General features: G+C 34.2%; 1 protein-coding gene across 2 annotated transcripts in view; it reads left to right on the forward strand.

The window, feature by feature from the left end:
• The first annotated feature begins 3,066 nt into the window (after positions 1-3,066).
• The window catches only part of LOC101268537 (protein ANTI-SILENCING 1), a 28,183-nt gene continuing 9,239 nt past the window's right edge, over positions 3,067-22,010 (forward strand). Inside the window, exons 1-6 of one of the 2 annotated variants that reach the window (XM_004250259.5) lie at positions 3,067-3,412; positions 3,813-4,283; positions 9,807-9,975; positions 10,103-11,130; positions 17,438-17,464; positions 20,341-20,433. In XM_004250259.5, coding sequence (XP_004250307.1) covers positions 3,909-4,283; positions 9,807-9,975; positions 10,103-11,130; positions 17,438-17,464; positions 20,341-20,433 — 1,692 coding nt within the window. In that variant the 5' untranslated portion in view covers positions 3,067-3,412; positions 3,813-3,908. The remainder of the gene's footprint in view (positions 3,413-3,812; positions 4,284-9,806; positions 9,976-10,102; positions 11,131-17,437; positions 17,465-20,340; positions 20,434-22,010) is intronic. The other variant, XM_026028080.2, reaches the window with a different exon arrangement.

The raw sequence follows: 22,010 nt of genomic DNA on the forward strand, positions 1-22,010 counted from the left end.
AATCAAAATTTAATTTTTCAATCCTCTCTTAAACTTTTTTTCGAGGGAAAGTGATATTTGCCGTCAAAATATATAATAATGTGGTATGTATTAAATATAAATTACAAATATATTACAAATTATTATGGTTGACTTTCTCTAAAAAGTGAGTGACATTTGCAATGTGTATTACAAATATTTATTCATGAATAAAATATGTGTAATATGTGTTCTATATATTGTCGTGGTTAGTATCATTAAAAGATTGAGTGATATGATATTTCTATTATAAAAATATTACAAGTATTCGTACATCAAAAATTTTTTATCTGTTTTTTAATTATTCAAATAATTTTGAATTCATTTAAATTTTTCGAAATAATTATATGTTTTGAAGTAACATATATCGAATTCGTAATAATGCTTGCTCTTGAATTTAAAATGTATTACAATTGTCATTTGTATTTAAATAATTACTTTAACACAATTTTAAAAAATCAGTTTGAGATTGTGAAATATAGACACAGAATTGTGATTGGGATGAAGATGGGGAAGAGGTGTAAATATAAAGACTTTCAAATTGTTGATGTTAATTTAATACAAAAATATTGCTATATTGGTTAATTTTTTCTTGTAATTTAAATGGTAAATATTTTTTTAACACTTTTAAATATATATATATATATATATATAAATATTGAAATAATTGTTAAAATATAACAGAAAGTGTTCATTTTGTTTTTGTTGGAGCATGTTTTTTTTTTGTTAGAACATGTTTTACATTGTTGAGGCCAGAAATACTTATTTTAACAAAAAAAAAAAACAATTGTTAAAAAGTTAGTGTTTAACAAATTAATAGAAGCACTTTTGAATGAAAGCAAAACTAGTTTTTTCTATTATTGGGAAAAAGCTAAAAATGTTTGTTAAAAAAAATAGAAACAAAAATACAAAATTATTTTTCTATAGTCTAAAATATTCCTTAATATATACATATTTACCGATATGTTTCTTATTAATTAATTAACATATCTCATAAGTTTGATTAAATTTATTTTAAGAATTTTATATTTTTATTTTCTAAAATAAATTTATATTTTATTTTATGTTTATATATTATTATTATTATTACATATTATTTTACAAAATTAGGAAAAAAGATGATAACCCTATTTTTGTAAGATCAGAGTAAGAGTGTGCTCCCAAAACAAAAGATATAATATACATTGAGAATGTTAAAATGTACATTTTTATTTAATAAAAATAATAGTTTAATTTGTTTTTTTATAATAGAATTTAAAATAGATTATATCTGTATAACAATCTTAATATTATAAGTAATTAATAATTATTTTTTTTGGTGATTTTACTCTCAAAAACACTTTTAGAAAAAGATTAGTCAAGCGCAATTTCTTTATGAAAAAACATTTTGCAAAAAAATTAGTAAAACACTAATTGTTTTTTTTTTCTAAAAAAACATTTTTGATAAATCATTTTTTAAAAAATATTTCTAAAAATAAATTATTTTTAGCAACAAAGTCAAACATGCTCTAACTTAATCATAATTAACATTCTTATCAAGTCTTCAAAATTGACTGTAATTGATAAATCAAGCGTAAAATTGACTTATTGACATTGAATTATGGAATAAAAGGTTGGTGAACTAATAATAATTTTATAATGAATGGCTTATTGTTGTGGGGGTAAATTTATTCTATTTCTTCATAAGATAAACCTGAATTTGTTAAGAGTTAACATGCGTACACTTTCAACTCAAGTGTATTAACATTATTATTTATATTGAACAAATTTTAGGAATAATTTAAATATGAATCATATTAGCGCTATACAACGACAGTTTTGATAGTTTGCTATGAAGCATTTGATTTGTATAAATAGCAGAGTATGATTTTCAGGCATATGATTTGTATAAAATTGCAATGACTGTATGTGTATATTAGTTAATATGTAACTACTTTGTGTATGTATCAATGCTTGTATTTGAATATTTGCATAAAATTTGAATTTGTTTAGATTGAATCAAATTAAAATATTTATATTTGTATATAAAATATCTCTCTCGCTTTATATAAATACAAATTATACATTATTATTTTTTTTATATAATTTGTATTTGTATAAAGCAAGAAAGACAAGAGAGAACTGTGCATGAAATTTGTATAACGATAACTGTATAGGACGAAAATATATCTATTTGTATTGTATATACAACTTTCTTTCTCTTGCTTTAGACAAACACAAATACAATTTATATATTCATATACAGTGAGAGAGGCGACCAAAGAGTGACGAGCGAGATTCAGAAAAAAAAAAACGAATGACAAAGTGTTTGCTGCAAATTAGAACTAAATGATACTATATCTATAACACTATTTGAATTCCATAATATATAATTATATATTATTAGTCCTAAGGCCGCAAACCAAAACTTAAAAACCTATAAACTATTACATTACTAATTATATATTATTAGTCCTAAGGCCGCAAACCAAAACTTAAAAACCTATAAACTAGGGATAATGCACAAGTACCCCTCAACCTATGTCCAAAATTCCAGAGACACACTTATACTATATTAAGGTCCTATTACCCCCTGAACTTATTTTATAAGTAATTTTCTACCCCTTTTTTGCCTACGTGGCACTAGTTTGAAAAAAAAAGTCAACCATCGTTGAACCCACAAGATAGTGCCACGTAGGCCGAAAAGGGGTAAAAAATTATTAATAAAATAAGTTCAGAGGGGTAATAGGACCTTAGTATAGTATAAGTGTGTCTCTGGGATTTCGGGCTTGAGGGGGTATTTGGGCATTATCCCTATAAACTATTACATTACTAGTTCGATTTTTTTAAGAAAAACATATTATATGACTATCCATCTATACCATTTTTAATATATATATATATATATATATATATATATATTATAATTTAACTTTATTTAAAATAAGAAAAATAAGTTATATATCATTCGATAATCGTCTTGTGCTAATTCCTAATTGAATCAATCAATATTTTATAAGCTAATTAGTGTATAAGTAAATTTAAAATCAATATCCGTTAAGCCAAATTATCCATCCAAATCTTATTATACACTAAAAACTACCTCAATCAAGTAAAATATACCAACAAATATAATTTCTTATACATTTAAATAAGGTGAAACATATTTAGAATCATGATTAATTTTTGTCTATTTAAAAAGTGAAGCAATCTAACGCCCATCTCCTTCGGCACTGACTGTCTTTTCCCTCCAATTGATTGTCACGTCTGCGGCGGTTTTCCTAAGACTAGGGTAAAGGGAGGACGATATTAATATCACAAAACTCGACAGTGAATGAGTTTACATATGCCCAGAGATATCTTCGTCGGGATTGCTCGAAATTGAAGGTGTTCTTAGGGTTTCGGTTGAACATTTGTAAGTCCCTTTGCACCGAATTAGAAAATAGGCTTTGAAGTAGAGTTATTACTTCGTTTGCTTTCCAGTATTTCCTTTTCAATGTTGGTATGACCTTGGTGAATGGACATGTCTGCTGGTTTAATGATGCATTGATTTTATTTCTAGATGTTTGTAAGCATGCACATTCTAGAATTTCTTATTTGTTTGTTTTGCCTGTTTAATTTTTATAATCATCACTCATGGACGGAATTATGATTAGCTTAAATTAATTTTGGAGTATTTAATTCTTGGAATATTTGTATATCTTTGGTCTGTTATGCATTTATGTGTATTAGATTTTACTGCCACATTATTTTAGTTGTTGCTACTCCATTAATATAACTAAAAATTAAGCCTTTTAATGTATTTTGCATTTCAGCTCAAGCTGGGCATCTTGGTGGAAGCAGTCATCATAGGATCCTCGAGGGCTGAATCCGTGTGGTAAAAGTAGAGTGGTCTGTGAGTGGAGACAGTTATGGCTTTGGTAGAAGTTGGTAAAGAAGAGTCTCTAGTGGGTCTAGATAAGGATGAGGAAGTTGAATTTGTCTGGGGTAGAAAGAGAGGTATTGGTGGTAAGAGAAAGGAGGTGCAGTTTTATGAATCTTTTATCTATGATGGTGTGGAGTATACTTTATATGACTGTGTATACATGCACAAAGAAGGTGAACATCCTTACATTGGTAAGATCATAAAGATATGGGAAAATCCAGACAAGTCTAGGAAGGTAAAGATCCAGTGGTTTTTTCGGTCGACAGAGATCTTGTATCACCTGAAAGATGTAAAGGTAGCTGAGAATGAAGTATTTCTTGCCTCTGGTGAAGGCACAGGATTGGCCAATGTTAATCCTTTGGTGAGCGTCATAAAATTGCTTTATCTCATTGTGTTTTCTTTCTGTCTGCTTTTACCTTACATTAAAATAGAAATTAACTATGTAGAGTTACTTAAACCATATTGTTTTATGTATAGCATAAAAACTATCTTTTTAACCAACTGCTTATGGTTAGAGGAGTTCAATTTGTGTGCACATCTAATCCAATATATATCTATTTATTGTCCACCTCGTCAATGTTAGTAAAATTCACTCAGTTCTTGTGGAGACACTTCTGCTTATTTCTATTTGGTTTTGGTGGATCTTCAAAGGAAGCCGGGCTTCTTTTTGAGGTGATACAACACAAATTAACTTGAAACATATGTTATTATTGCTATCTTTGTGGTGGAAGACGAACAACCAGAAGGAAGCCTGAGATGATTTATTACTTGCTGATGATGACAAAGCAGATGAACCTGTAACAACAAGTACTTCTCTATGAAGTTTGTCTAAAATGAGAGATGGGAGAAGCTAGCAGATCGATCTGTCCTATATTCCTATTGAATGCCAATTCTGTCCCTCCTTGTTGCCGGTCTGCCTTTTTAGAAATTTATCCTTTTTATTGAGAGGCTACCTCTTTCTTAATTTTTTTTGTGTAGATCTTCTCGACCCAACAGAAGGAAGAAAAAAGGGAATGATAAGGTGGGTGGGTGTTGGTTTGAATAGGCAAGGGGCATTTAAAAGTTAAATATAGGATGAAAGGAGTAATTTTTTTATAAGCAAGTTCCTTCTTTTGCATGATTAGTGCAAAAGCATCAATGGCAGCCAAGTTGCCTCATTGTAATAGGAAATCATTGTTGAAAGTAAGGGAGTCAAAAAAATGAATGAAAGGAAAATGGAAGGGGAAACTTAGAAATAAAAGCTGGCGAGGGTTTTGATTAGGTTTGGGAACAAAGACAAGAATACAATTGATTCCTCTTTGCTATAAGATCTGGTTGGAGCTTTTCTTTTTACCCTAAGGGCGAGGTCTGATTAGGTTTGGGAACAAACTTACAAACGATAATTCAATAAATTTCTCTTTTTTGAGATCTTGCCGATTTTTTTTTGCCACAAGGGCATTGAAGGTTTTGGTAAGCACCTGTGCTTGCTAAATATACACGTAATAAGCTCCTTCAAAACGAGTGTGTACATAAATTCTGCCGACATGGACAAAATTAGGTGTTGCACGACCTCATCTCCACTCTTCAAATTCTTGTTGACTTCCATTGATTGTAGGTTCCACTTCTTTTTCTTCTTCACCATCACAAACAAAATTGTCACTTAAAGTAGAAACCTATCAAATCCAAATTCTTTTTTTTTTTGGGAATTGATACTTTTCAATTCATCTTCCTCTTTCTCCACCATTGCAAGCCTATAATTTCACATAAACCTATTCAAACCCCGCTGCTCATTTTTCCCCACCATTACACCCAAAAGATTGAGCCAACTAGCAAATCCAGTCTCTTTGTGATTAAAGCCAACTTGTCTCAAATTTCAAATGACCCATTTTCTGCTTGTTTCTTTCTCTTGTTGTGCGCTCTCACATCTCTTGAGACAATGAATGCCTATCCCAATGCTAGAAGATAAGTAAAAGATTTTCAAGGGCAACAGTGGCAGGAGATAAATGAAATGGACTAGGATTAAAAGAATGGGTTCTCAATTTTAGGTTCAAAAATGGTTTTACCATGATTGGTGATCAGAGCCAACATTGATGAGCGATGAGGTCGATTTCTCTGTTGGGATTGTTTCAAAACATTAAAGGTCATTTGGATAATTATTCAAGTGCATCTCTACCTTTCTGCAAGTTCCAATTTACAAGACTTAGAAAACAAAACAATAGCCAACAAAACTAATTCTCCATTGAAGTTTGTTTTAATGAGCATTAACCAAACAAAGAGTCTAACTAATAACTTCCTTACCGATGTAACTTCTATGAGACCACAATGTGAATGCATGTTTATTGTGTAAGTGCTAGGGAGAAAAACTTCCAAGTTGAGTTAGTTCTTTTTTCTATTAAATCCTTTTAATATGTATTCTTTATTGTTATTCGTGTTAATTTTGTTAGCCCATGGTACAAAGACTACACCTCCCTCTTGCTATTATAAAAGTTAACAAGAGAGTCGAGATTATACTATCACCAGTAGATAATTCTTGTGAAGTCACATAAATGCTTTTCATTTTCTTTTGGACATCATAATTTGACCAAGGGTAGTGGTGATAGGGCTTTTATTTTCGATTATTGAATGAGAAATCTACAACTCATTAGTGGAGTTGGAATGTATTAGATGACATGAACACGACAATTTGTAAACTTTCATGCTTTTAATATGCCTGATGTGCATGTGATTTTGCCATATCAACAATCTGAAAAGGAAAATATGCATGGTAAATGGCTAGAGGTATTATATGTGTAGTTTTGCATCTTTTGAACATCTTTTTAGTATATTTCACTTCATTAAAAAGTACTTATTATGTGTGGTTTTAACAAGTACAGATGTTAAACTGAACTTGCTATTGAAAGGGTGTTAACCTGGAACCTATTATTAAAAGAAGCATTAAACTAGGACGTAGAGAAGTGAAATCAGGAGTACACTTGCATATAAGGTTACAGTACAACCCATACCCATGCATTGTTTTGTGATATAATACAAAGTTACTAAGTTAAAAAAACAAAAAAGTGTTAAAACCAGAATAGGTCTTAAGTTAGGGGTTTGCTATTTTACGTGCAAGTTGGACTGTTAATTTGTGTAGAGTCTTTTTTATTCATTGGCGTTGTTGTCACCCCCAAGACATTTTTTTGAACTTCCTTTGTGACTTATTAATTGACCAACAAGATTTGAAGAAATGTAACTTTTCATATCTGACATGACTTTATTTAGTTAGAATTATGTCTTTTCGAGGTAGATTAACAACACACTCAGTGAAATTCCTCAAGCGGGGTTGGTGTTGAGAGGTGGAGTAATTAAGAAAGTTGGGTTCAACTTTATGAATGTGTCACTTCATTTAAGCTCACCCTAATCTTATATTATATGAAATAAAATAAAAAACAGTTAAGTTCTTTGTATTTTCTACTAGTAATGGAATATAAACTTCTAACATAAGTAGAACACCTTGGGCATCGTGGACACAGACATAATCAGAAAATCAGGCAAGGGAAGGGAACGATAGTGGTCTTTTGAAATGCCCACATAGGCGAGCAAAATCAATCTTGTACCCAACCATCAAACATGTCACCATCACCGCCCATTCTAAAGTCAAGTGGTTATCTGCCATGGCGGTGATAGTCAAGCACGTACAATAGACCACCAAAACATGGTCGGAAAATTCAATAAGGCCTTCTTGATCAGGGCTATATCGGGTACCCAATCGACATCAACACCTTGCTCGGTGATGTATCTTGGCACCCATTTGCGCAAATTTTCCTTTGAGACACATCCTTCATTGCATTTTTATTTTGGAATATCTGCATTAAATAATAAAACTCAGCAGTAAAGGCAATCTGTAGTAGGTTGGTATGTGGATGAACCCGTCGGTTGATACGCCTAAATTACACCTCCTAAAAGAAGAATAAGCGATTGTTCAAATGAATACCCTAACATAGGTTAGGGTTGATCTCACGAGGAATGAAGTCTAGACTAACCTAATTGATTATTAGATTATACATTTAGTCGAGTTATTTCCGTAACGGGGGGGGGGTTGTAAAACAAAAGCTTGAGTTAATGATTGTAGTAACAAGGAAGCAGGAGATTGATTGGTTGTAAAATCAATAGAAGATAGGACATTTATGTTCTCCACAAGTTCATAACTGTAAGCCTTACAGTAGTAACCTTGTTTAGTGTCTAGCATGCAAAGTTAGTAAGTTAGGTATCTCTTAAGTAGCTGGTCCCCCAAATAATTGAATTTCACCACGCAACTTTGGTCAGTCTACGGGTGTATTCTTTAATAACCGTTACCCTTGAGCCTAGATTAGCTATCCATGGCCCGTTCAAGCTACTAGATGAGGCTTGGTAACATCAAATTTTATTGTATAATCTCTTTTTCATTCGTTACCCCTTTGGTCAGGTAAGTATCAATAATGCGAGTTCTGACGTAGGTCTTTGTTAAAAGGCAATCAAACTGAAGAGAGAAACAGTACATGCATAAACATTATCTAAGAATTACTTACTAGTCATTAGGTTTGCATTGTTAATTCCTCATGGTTCCCGCAACTCTAGTTGTGGATTTAGCTACTCATGCTTGGGTGATCACAATTCATATTAATTTTTTAAAGATAAATCATGCACTTACAATTAGAGTAGTTAAATTTCGGAATCTTGATTCATGAACAAAAGATGTAATAATAACCACCTATTCTAGAATTAAAATGCAGACGTATTCCACAATTTAATTCTCAAAACAAAGTATGATTTGTCTATCTTCAAAAAATAAATAAAAAATGACTATTTATAGACGTCTTATATCCTAAATAAAGTAGACTAAGAAAACATAGGAAAAAGTAGGATTCGGCAGTCGCTTCTACGGCTCGTACGAACCTTTCGTGGAACACAACTTCTTCAATATTCCTCTTGACTTACCTACGGACATATTTTACGACTCGTCGAACTTTGCACAACCCGTTCTGGCTGCTCGCTGTCCAAGTACTGAACTCCAACATCTTTGGTCTTTTCTACGCCTTGGACCTACGGCTCGTAGAAATTCCTATGGCTCGTAGTCCAGTCTCGTGGTCCCATATTTAGCTCCAAAAATCACCGGTCTCTTCTACGGCTCATACCTACGGCTCGTAGGTCAATTGACTCAATTCATCAAACCTCAAAATCTGTTGTTTCATTGTACTCTTCACCCCGACTTGCCAAAATCTATTTTCCTGCAAAACAAAGATAAAATACCATCAAATCTACTATCAAGTGCTTAAAAGACAGAGAAAACCTCAATTTTAAAGCATTTTAAGTACTGTAAATATGCAGTACATCAGAGACACATGTCACTCCCTAGACTCATGTAACTTTGCATACAACTACTTTGTGTGGTAATACTTTTTTCCTCAGTTTTAAATAAAATATGTGCTTTCATCAAAAGATAAGCTCTCATTGATTAAAAAAAGGTTGCAATCAGAGTGACATCTATGATTTTCATGACGATGTTCAGCCTGTTTGCGCACACCTCGAATTTACACTAGGTGCTTGCTTTTTTCCATTAGCATAGGTACTAGATAATTTATCTACCAAGGTGGGATGAAATCACCGACTGTTTTTTGCTTCCATGAGATATAAACATGATGGTTATTCACCTACTTCATTAATTACTTAGCCATTCCATTGGATGCAGAATTGTGGCCTATTTTTCTTCCCTAGTGGTATGTGAATTACGAAAGATATTTGTTCTGTTTGGTTGTCTTGTTAAGTGTTCTCTGTTTCTACTATGAGTCTGTCCCGAGTTTGCATATAGCCATTGTCAATATCACACGCTTAACTTGTAATTTATCATATGCCTTTGGCTGCTTAACTTCTTGTCGATTTACTTGACCAGGAAGCTATTGCTGGCAGATGTAATGTTATCTGCACTTCAGAGGACATCAGAAATCCGCAGCCATCAGATGAAGAAGTTAAATTGGCTGACTATGTTTTCTACCGTGCTTTTGATGTTGGAACTTGTGCAATTTTGGATAAGATGATCGACAAAGTTGGTGGGCTGGACGGTATGTGCCTCAGCTCCCTGGGTGTCCTCTCTTTGTGGTGTCACTACAGTATAAATTCATTTTAATGGAATAATATAAAGCAGCTTAGATTAATCTCTCATGCAAATTTGTTTATGTTTTGGTACAGTCAAGTATGTTTTTAACAGGAAAGATAGTGAAAAGGCCAGTCATGTCCTCAAATTTGCTTCTGACAAGAAAGATAACAAAACTGCCATGGAATATCGAGCTAATGGGGAGTCCTCTGGGCTAAAACCACAGAATCATGCCAAAGTGAGTCATTTACTTGGAAAAAGTGATGTAGATGGACAAAGTTCTCTTGTTAGACAGGACGTACAGAGAGATACAAATGTTTCATCTGTTAATCAGGAAACTGTTAAGGAAGTGAATTATGTCCCTGGTGAGAAAAACTCACATGATTTGGGAGTTGCAAAAGTTGCTGGTAAATCAAGTCATTTAGTGGGAAGAAATGATGTAGATGCACAAAGTTCACCGATTAGAGAGGATGCCTTACATGGAGATGCAAATGATTCTCAAAATGAGCAGCAATCAACAATGAAAGGAAATGATGCGCCGGTGCTGGTTGTTAACAGCAAAATAGCCACTACAATTGTTCACAACCAAAATACGTCAAGTGAAGAAAATGCACTCTACACGGTTAAGAATGATAAAAAAGTTAATACACTCTCAATAGAACTCTTAGTAGCTGGCGAAAGAGGTAAACCTTCGAAGGATCTTGGCATTTTGGACGATAGGCCTTCAAAACGAATAAAAGTAAATGGTTCTGTGACACTATCAGAGGACAAGGGTGGGGACAGTGTACAGAAGTTCACTGTTTGCACAAATGACAAAGAGGTTATGGGAACAGGTGCCACTCCTTCTGAAGAAAGAAAGAAATCTGGAGATAGTAAGCTTTCTGGTGGACTGGACAAGAACATGCAGAACAGAAACGATGGTGCTGCCTTGGATATCAGGCCTCCAAAGAAGGCAATCATAGACTCTGTTAAAGTGAAAGAGGATAGAGATAGAGGTAACATGTCAATTGGTAAGCTTGTTGACAATATAGGCAAGTTGCCTAAATTATCTGCTGGAGTATCCCCCAAGGAAGTTGAGAGGATGGGTGGCAAGAGCTTCATAATCACGCGGAGACCCATTGCAGTAAGTTTTGCCTTGAGCAATGTCATTTTCTTGTGAAGTCTAATTTGTTGCTAGATAAAATTGTGCATAACCTATTCTACTTTATCTTTTGTGAATCCGGTGCTGCTAATTTTATAAAGAACATAAATATGTTCTTTTTGGTGATACAATGGTGGCATTACATGGAGTTACTTACTTTTCCATGCCATTGAGAAGTTTTTGTACCAACTTTTCTTTGATTGTAGTCAAGCATATTAAGATGCACCAAAATCTCTTGAATTGAAGCAAGAGAGCTTTTACAACATAACATTCCTTTTATATTTAGAGAGACAAGCCTCATAAGAGGTCCATGAAGTAGCATCTAATATAACCTATACAAATTGTAACTCAATAAATTGGCTTATACAGAAATAAGAATGGGAGTTTAGTCTGGTTATGGGAAAGTGTTGCATGACTTGGATTTAGGAATTGATGGAGATCAAAGAGTACGTTCATAGGATATAAGAGCAACCCATTGGTAATGAAGGGGAGGTTAAGATGGTATGGTTGGAGGGAGAAGTGTTATACTTTTTATGGTTAGAGTTCATTTAGTAGTGAGTCATGCACAGTTGGGGATAAGAGGGAGAGGTGTGGAAGAGTTGATATTAAAGTTACTAAGGTGTAATTCTTTGCATGCCGCATCATGAAACCCTAACGGTATTTGAGGAAAAGGATTTTCATGAATTACTACACATTAGATTCACAACATTGTTGTGAAGGCTTGCACACCTATTGTCCTTAGTAGGTATTAGTGGTGGTGATCAATGGTTAAAGATCACGGAGGCTGCACAACGAAAATAAGACAACTTGGAAGATAATGCTTCTATGCACTTTTAGATGGTCTTAAATGGGAGGAACATAAGTGCATACCATTTGCATGCAAGGGAAAATTAGAATTACTTTGAATTCTTTTCTTTTGCATAATTGTTCTGGTGTAAGTAGAAAATTACCATTTTTATACATGATTGGAACAATTTGTTTGAAAATTGTGGTCAACCCACTAGCTCGGTTAGTGAACAGATTTAACACCATTTGGTGTGATATTATTGAAACAAGTTTGATTTATTGTTTAAAAAAACTAAGAGAATTAGGTTTGTGATAGGCTATGTCGTTGAATCTTATGTCAAAAGAAAAATATATATTGTGTTATTATCTTTGTCTCATTTTATGTGACACTTTCCCTTTTAGTCTCTTAAGAGAAATGATACCTTTCTCCTTTTGCAAGCTATTAACTTTAATATCCATGTTTAACCATTAACGACAACTTGTTGGGACCTACATAATACATAAGTTCATTCCTTTTTTAAGGAGAGAGTAAGAAGACAAAGAATACTCATAAGCATTCATTTTAAAGGATAATTTTGGTACTTTACATATTAAACATGTCAAAGGTCTTCTTTACTTTTAATATCGTACCTAGTTAAACATGAAACACCTTCACATAAAATGAACAAAGTCTTAATATTGTCTATTCAAAGCTTTCTACAAACATGGTAGCTCATTGTTTCCCATGTTTTGCAAGGTGAAAGGCGATAGGGGCCTACCTCGCCTCAAGCGGCAAGACACTCGCCTTTTTGAATTAAGGTGCCAATTAATATCAAAAATGAAAATTTTTAAGTGCACATATAATTATCCAAAATCTTAATAGCAATAACATATATTAGCAACTATTTCAATTCAAAATCTAATAGTGAGTAGAGCACTCAGTGAGTGAAAAACACTGCTCGCTACCACACTGAGCGAAAACAGAGCACAATAGTGAGTGAAAAATAGAGTAGCGAAGAAGAAGAAACAAAGAGAAGAATTAGATGAGAAGAATTGACTGATGAAGAAGAAACATACTTGTAGTAGTCGCGAAATCAGTTGAAGAAGGTTGCAAAGCGGCAAACGCGAAGGGTTCGCAATTGAGGAGAAGAGGAGGCAATCACAAATGTGAAATGTTTGCAAAAAAAGAAACCCTAATTTGGGCTTTTAATTATAAATCAGACCTTTAAAAAAAACGGCGAAGCCAGCCTTGTCGCCAAAGGTCGCCATTTCATCGCCATAGGTTCCCATTTTCAACTCGCCTCGCCTCGAGGCAAATAGGCGAAAGTGCCTCGCCTCGCCTTATCGCCAAAGGCGACAGACGAGCACCTTTCACAACATTGATTGTTACTCAATCCACTTTCATCACTAATTGTCGTCACCACCATTATTGACTAATATCATCCCAACCACTACCATTGTTGCCGCTAATCACCACAAATAGTTGTCACCACTACTAGCTGCCATTTTACACCGGTCTTTGCCGAAGTGCCATTCTCCACCCATCACCGGTCACCACCATCAGTCACTACTATATGTTCCCAACCTCTATCATCATTTAACCCCACTATTATCTATCACTACAACCAATACCGTCAACCAACATATTCTCCAATCACCCACCAACACTATGAACCGTCTTATTATTTTATTCACATAGATCATGTTTGACTATGCTTATGAGCTAGTCAAACTGGCTTATGGGTGCTTTTAAGCTTATCCACACTTGTGGTAAACAAGAAAGTGCTAATAAGCCTTAACTAACTAAAAGCTATAAGCTGGTCATCCCCAACTTGTTTTTTTTTAGCTTATAAACACTTTTGGTTCAATCAAATATTTTACTATTATTCCTTGATATATTTTTTTCAATTTTCAAAAAATCTTTCCCAAAACTTCTTACTTCCTCTTCACTTCGTTGTCTTTCCTTCTTTTCTTTACACAAATACTTAAATTTTTAATTTTTATTTGCTAAAAAATATTAAGGGTATCGTAGTCATTTTAAAAAAAAGAACAACTTATCAACCCATTTTTACCAGACATATTAATGGCTTATTGACAATTTCAGCATTTCAATCCAAACAAGTAGCTACTAAATTTATAAAATAAGTTTTAGCACTTAAACTTGCTTTTCAACACTCCAAGCTTATCATCTATTTATTTGGTAAGTATAGTCGGGCTCATAGTATTTGATTTAGTATTGAAGTTAAATTTTATGTTTCTTTAGAAAAGTTTTGCAAATTAAAATGTTGAAATAAACTGTCTTAATTATTTAACATTCTGATCTTAAAAGATCTTAATAGTTCAAATCTCCATCTCATAATCTCCTTCCAACCTTTGTCGTTGCAAATAAATATTAAGCTCGTTACAGTTATAAATTAGATAAGGTTGCTTGGAAATTTTTTCCATATATTAAGAGCACTAAATCTTTCTAGAAGAAAAGAAATAGAATAAGAGGTAAGAGTAAGAATCAAGACAGGTGCCTTTTGATGAAATGGCTTTGGAGATTCTGTGATGAAGAAACTTCCCTTTTGAAGGAAGTAATTATTCAAAAGTTTGGACAGAATAGCCCTTGGTGCTCAAATAAAGTGAATTGCACTTATAGGATGGGTGTATGGAGGGCTATCAGAGGTCTATGGTCAAAGCTCCAGGAGAATTCTAAATTCAGAGTGGGCAATGGTAACAATGTTAGGTTTTGGAAGGATAATTGGATAGGATAAGTACAACCACTGCAGGGTAAATATCTAGATCTCATGTTACTATCTAGCAACCCTAAAATTGTTGTGTCTGATTGCTGGTTCTCCAGGGGTGGGATCTAAACTTCAGAAGACAATTAAATGATTGGGAGGTAGAAAGAGTAGTTGACCTGCTAAAAGAAGTGGATACTTTTCGTGGGACAATAATGGAGCCTGATAGACTTAGATGGAGACATAGTTCAGAAGGAAGTTTCACTGTAAATAATGTATACAAGAGGGAGAATAGCATTAATCGGGAGGAAGAGCTAAAGATATGGAAAAATGTATGGAAGAACATAGCCCTTTCAAAAGTGAAGTGTTTCACATGGCTAGTGGTAAGAAAGGCATGTCTTACTCATGAAGTGTTACAAAAGAAGCGGAGAGTTGTGGTGACTAGATGTTTTTTGTGCAATGAGACTAGGGAGACAAACAATCACTTGTTCCTACACTTTAAATTCACTGCCCAATTGTGGAACATGTTTTTCAGTCTCACAAAGACAGTGTGGATAATGCCGGAACATACAACCGATCTAATGAGTTGTTGGATGGAAAGAGGGGGAAGTAAAAGTCAGAAAAAATGGTGGAGGATAATACCCTCTTGCATATGGTGGTCTGAAATGGAAGGTGTTTTGAAGACAAAATCAGCCCAGTCCATGATGTGAAATGGAACTGCCTGGAGACTTTAATTTTTTGGTGTAAACATAATTGTATAGAGGATATATAGGAGTTAATACAATTTCTAGGAGCTTTGTAAAGCTAGAGTCTACTTGTTTTGTAACTTGTTTCTGATGGTGGCCAGCATTCCCAATGCTGAAGAATACAACATTACTAATTCTAAAAAAAAAGAGTAAGAATCAATGGTCTAACATTAGCTACTAGAGTATGATACTAATTATTCATTATACTACATACTACATTATCCAATTAAACATGGTTTGGATATTTATTATTCAATAATCAGTCTATTAAGTGCATTTGGTTCCTTCACAACCCCTTATTAGCCTTTGGGAGGTTTGAACTATTGAGATCTTTTACACCGGATTTTCTTAAATTCGCTTAAAAATCTATTGCCAAAAAATGTCATGTGAATGTAACCTCTTACCACCACACTATTTTTTACATGACTAACCATCGAAACATGGCTACCTCCACAACCGTCAACTGCTTCCACCAAACATTTAAACCATTGACCACTACTCTTACCACTAGACACCAACCACCCGCACCACTAGCCTTTACGCTCAACCGCCAACAACTTGTGATGCTAGCCTTTATGCAAATAGAACCACCACCTTCTATCACACTATTTTGTGTTTCAAGACATTGGGTGAAAGTCAACACTAGAAACTTAATTCATGTTGAGTATGACAACTACAAATTAGTTCCAGTTCCAGAGAAGCTAAGGTCAACATTTAAATAATGGGCTTTGCTTTATAACATTTTTAGCTTATAGCTATTATGTAACTTACCTTTATGTTGGTGGACATCTCTCTGTCACATTGACATATCCTGGTAACACTTTCCAGTTTCTACTTATCCTCAATAGCCAAGCTTTTGATTGACACATCACCTGTTTCGTCAACTAAAACAATATCATCCATGAATAACATATTCCATGTTATCTAATTTTATTGTGTTGGTTGGCTTATCCATAACCTAAGGGTAGACTTGCTTCCTTTTGAGTGCTCGTCTTGATGTGGTTGTGCCATTTTGGGCTGGTCAAGCTCATTTGATGCCGATGTCAATGAAAAATGTGGAAGAAGAGCCTTGTCGTAACTGGTAAATTGTTGCCATATGATCTGGAAGTCATAGGTTCATGCCGTGGAAACAACCTCTTGCAGAAATGCAAAGTAAGGCTACATACAATAGACCCTTGTGGTCCGGCCCTTCCTTGGACCCTGTATAGAGGGATCTTTAGTGCACTAAGCTGCCTTTCTTATGTTTCAAGGAACTCCTTGCTGGCTAGACACCATCACTTTCTCAAAGTTTCACTTTGAAATTTGAACCATATTCTATTACATGGGAACATGATAAGTTCTACTTTGTTTAGTTCACCCTAGTGTATAGTTTACTGTTGAATCTTAAAGCAGACTACTAGTATAATATAGATTAGGTAATTCATAATGTGCTAGCTGTAATTGAGTCCCCTTTCAAAAGCATAAAAGTTGACGTCTGGAAAAGAATGCCACTAGAATTAATCCTTTCCGCATCTCAAGGGGTCATTCCAAATCAGTTCATGCAGACCAGAATGCACAGTCAATGTCTCAGGATTTTATTGCTTTCGGAGATATAAAAGAGATGCAAAATTCAAGTAATTATGGAGAGCTAAGACTTTTGTTTTATATTCCTGTAACTGTAAGACTCATAATTTTATAAAAACTAGATAGTGACTAATTATGTTTTTTCCAATCATGGGAAAAAATGGATGTTTACTCAAAAAATATGTGCCTTTTCCCTTTTATCATTTTTCGGATGGGGAAAGAAATGGATTTACTTGCTGCTATCTGGTGTGTGTGATTATAATGTCGTCATCCTTTTTTCTAATTTAGATTTTCTGGTATAATTGTTTTTTTGAGATCGGATTTTTAATTCGGATTCATGTAATCTGTTGTGAGATGATATTAGACTGTTGATATGGTACGGTGGAAATATATGCTTCTTCTCTCTTTCATGGCTGCAAATTAGTTGGTTTTGTTTTGCAATTTTTTTTTCATATATCAAACTTATGTAACCCCCTTTCTTGTTTATTACAGGAGTCGAGCAAGTGGTTCGAGGCACCTGTAAGTGTTCCTATCCTTGGTCCTATATTACTTTGCTGATTAAGTAACTCTGTTCGATATGCTGATTCTAGGAAAATGCAACTCTATATATTTTTTGTTCTTTGATTTCTGTTACTATACTTAGTTTTATGAACTTCAATTATAATATTACTTTGTTGTAGTTATTGTTCCTTTTCTTTTTTTTGAAGAATGCTTTGTCATGCTATGTTTAGTATTTTGTCATGACATCTTCACTTTCTTTATTTCTTTTCTCGAACCATGTTGATATTCTTTTCCTTGAGCTAAGGGTCTATCAGAGAAAAGTGAAACCCTCCCTACCCTACCTCTACATAAGGGATAAGTTTGCGTACACGCTACCCTTCCTAGACCCCATATGATGGTATGTTGTTGTGTCTAAGCTTGTCTCATGTCATAAATATGCCATAAATATAGATGAAAATCTTTTGAACAAATGGCTTGTTGTGACCTATGAGCTTAGAATTGTAACTTTGTTGCCAATCGTCTGATTCATTTGATCAATTTTTCACTCCTACGCTGGCATGATCTAGTTGATTAAATATCAAGTTTGATGGCTCATGTGTTACTCGACAAGGAAGTGATACTGCAAAAGGCGTTGTCGTGGAAGAAGTGTGACCTCTACTGAAGTGATTGAGCTATCTTTGAATCCTAGGTCATTGTTTGGCTTGTTCTTTTATTACTAGCAAAGTACAAGACAAACTGTATGGTGAAAATATATCGTTAGGTTTGGACAACATAATTGTGTAACGATTTGAGATAACTAAGGGATCTAGGAAGGGCTTTTGGAACTTCTCCATTTCTTCTTGACTCTAGGGTAGCTTAAAAAAATGTTTGAAGTCTAGAACTCCTTTAGGTTTATTGTATGTCAAAACCTTTCTATATTACATCTGAAGTATTTGGCCTCAAGACCACATGTCAACATTAGAAGCTATTTATCCCTTGTTGCAATACAAAATCATTCAACTTGAAGTTGATAAAAAAAGAGAGATATCACACCATACTACCCCCGGCCCTCCCTTCCCCCCACCACCCCACACACAAGAATAATGGAAGCTTTGTCTAGTGAATTTATTCTCACTAGGAACCCATTCACATGATATGCCTAATCTTCATTGGAGTGAGTAATGGAAGTTGGCTGATTGCTTATTTGCTTAGTAGTGGCATGTGATTGTTGGATGTTTGGGGCTAGGGAGGAGATAATGGAATTTGGCTGATTGCTTATTCGCTTAGTAGTGCCATGTGATTGTTGGATTAAAAGTTGGCTTTAGAAAATTGGTTGGCTCTGGAAAATCTGGTCTTTAGATTGATGATGGTTTTCGCGTTAATGGATTAGCACAAGAAAAATGTTTTGGCTCAGCAAATAATGCAAAGAAGAGAACTAATTTTTTGTATCTTTGAAATCTTGTTGAGTTGCGTGGAATGATTCTTCTGGATGCCCATAATATGGAACTCACTCATCACGAAAAACATGGCTTACACATAGTTTTTTCTAGTCTCATCTGTTAGTAGTGAAATGAAAACTAATGATTTGATTAGTGTTTAAAAGGTGGGGGCGTGAGGTGATACATTTTATACAGTACGGGGCATAAGTCCCATGGATCTTCGGGGCTTAGTCTCTTGTATATTCAATTTTATGCCCCATGGATCTACAGGGCGTAGTCTCTTGTATATTCAATTTTATAATTTTATTACTACTAAAATAAGCAAAAGTAAACCTTTCAATGATTTTACAAATAATTTTTTATAAATAACCTTCATTATATATGGAAATTATATTTATTTGAGATAAATATTAATAAGCAATAATGAAGAAAAAAAGTATTATAATTACTACTTGAGAAATATCAGTACACCAATAATCAGAAGTAAGATTTAAAGCAAAAAAGGTTTTAAGAAAATTAAAAACGCCCAGGCCTATGGTTTTTACGCTCAGGACTTAGGTTTTTATGTCGAGGCTTATGCCTTACGTGTTATGGATCTACGTCTTTAATTTACGCCTAGAGCATATTTTGGTACGCCCTACCTCGAAACTCGCCCCAAAAATGTTTTTGAAAACACTGGATTTGATATTGTAGCAACTTGGTCGAGTGGTAAGAGTATTATATGTGGTTTATGGGTTAGACACAAGTTATGAGATATAATCTTGCAACAAACAAAAGCTAGGTAGCTAAGTGGAGAGGTGGAGAGGTGTAGAGGGGTGTGTATGTCATCTACAGAGTACTGAACCGTATGGCAAAGGTCACTGGGGATTTCTTGGTTATCAAAGGAAGAAAAGATATGGTGTGATTGATGCTTTTTACATAAAATATAGTGATATTGTGTCATTACATCTTTTTTCAATACAATTGGTTGAGCTAGCTTTTCGGGCAACGTAGCTGGTCTGTAACCTCCCAAAGTGCACAAGTATGGGGGTAAATACCTACCAAGACGCGAGCATATGAAATTAAATCACCATAATATATTTGTTAACAAATTCTTGAATACCAAATTAACAGGAAAAGAAATCTATTTAGAGAATTAAGTGAAATAATTACATAGTTCGCTTTTTCTTTGTATTTGCCCATGTCTAATTTACTTGTAACTTAGCAATTAGAAGTCACCATCACATGTGGAGGTAATTATATGTTAAAAGTTGAAGGTTTCCCATGTGTTGGAGCTATATTTACACATCAGAGTTAGCTCGTGCTACATTTCCTGCATTACAATTAGTGCCTTAGTGCCTACACAGAGTGCTTAGTTTTTTTGGATAATACGATCTTTAGATTATATGATAGGTTTTTGTAGATGAATTCTAATATTCTTTTTGTGTTCAATAAGATGTCTTAATTTTCACTTTCTTTCTTTCTTCTCATATTTAGCCTTGGGAGGAGGTGTTGCAAACATCAAATCTGGAAAGGGCCCTTATCTTACTCGAAAATTTGAATCCTGAATATACATCAGGAGAGGTGGAGGTAATACCCTACATGGCATTTAACTTTTGGTGATGTCTAGTTTGATTTGATACCTATATTTTGATTTTTTTCTATGTGAGTATATCATGCTTGCTTTGGGGATTAAGTGTTTTTCTTTAAGTTTTTTAAAAGTTTCGAGATGGAAGAGAAAATGAAAGGCAACCATGGGGATTAAAGGTGCTAAAAAGGAGATAAAGTGGACCCAAAATCCCATGAAAGAAACTTGCCTCAAATGACTTCCAATCTTGGAATCAACGCACTAGGGTCCTTAGTTTTATGAAAAGATTATGTCATTGGATCATCGAGAGAATTTTTAACTCTAGATAAACTAATATTTTTATATATATTTGATTGAAACTGGCTTTGTTACAGTGACATGGACAATGAGTATTCATAGAACCAATAACTTTGGTTGATGATGTTATACTTGTTGCACTTTAATCTCGTTTTCGTGTTTGCAGTTGAGGTTGAGAATTATCCTTAATAGGTTAATTTTTTATTTGCCTACTTGTTGCCAAATCCATATTAAATTGTCAAAAAGTTCCTTTTTTGTAAGATGTGGAAGGGAAAATCAATCGAGTTAGATGAGATCTCGGTAGATTTTTGGAAGGACACTAGCGAGGCATGTATGTGGAGTGTCTTGAGTTATTTAATGTCATATTTATGACAATGAAAATGCCAGAAGAATGGAGGTGGAGTACAATGGTTCCATTTTACGAGGATAATGGTGATATTCAGAATTGCAACAATTATAAGGGTATCAAACTACTAAGCCATGCTATGGAAGTTCGGGAGAGTGGTTGTGGTTGAAATGAAGATGAGGAGGGGTGTGTTTATCTTTGAGAACCGTTTTCGATATATGCCTGAGGTGACCAACCACAAAACCCATTCATCTTGTATGGAAAGTGTTGGAACAATATAAAGGTAAGGAGAGGGCCTTATAAATGGTGTTCATTGACATGGAAAAGGCTTATGATAAAATCCATAGAGAGGTTCTTTTGAGATAGAGATGTTTGGACTTTAGAGGTGTACATGTGACTTAGATTAGGGCAATTAAGGATAAGGTACAATGGAGCTAAGACCAAGTTAGAATAGTGAGAGGTGACTCAGAATACTTCTTGGATGTGTTGGGGTTGCACTAAGGATCATCCTTTAGCCTGTTCCTATTTGCCATGGTGTTGGACAAATTGAGTGCCACGGTGTATGTTATTCACAGATGACCTAATATTGATCGACAAGACGACGGTCGAGTTTATAAAAGGTTGGAAGTTTGGAAACAAGCTCAAAAGATTAAAGACTTCTGTACAGCAGGATTAAAACAAAGAACCTACAGTGCAAGTTCAGTGATGTAATGCATTAGGCGGTGGAGGAATTGAAGATCAATGCACTAGTCTTACCCAACTGAGGAAGCTTCAAGTATCTTGGGTCAATATTTCAACGAGACAAGGTGATTGACGATGATGTCGCACATTATATGGAGTGGGGTGGGTGAAATGGAGGCTCACCTTGTTAAATAAGAATGTGTTGCCAAGGGTTAAAGGTAAGTTTTACATAGTGGTGAACGTTGTTGTGTGGCA

Source organism: Solanum lycopersicum, chromosome 11, assembly GCF_036512215.1.
Source record: "Solanum lycopersicum chromosome 11, SLM_r2.1".
NCBI classification, from domain to species: domain Eukaryota; kingdom Viridiplantae; phylum Streptophyta; class Magnoliopsida; order Solanales; family Solanaceae; genus Solanum; species Solanum lycopersicum.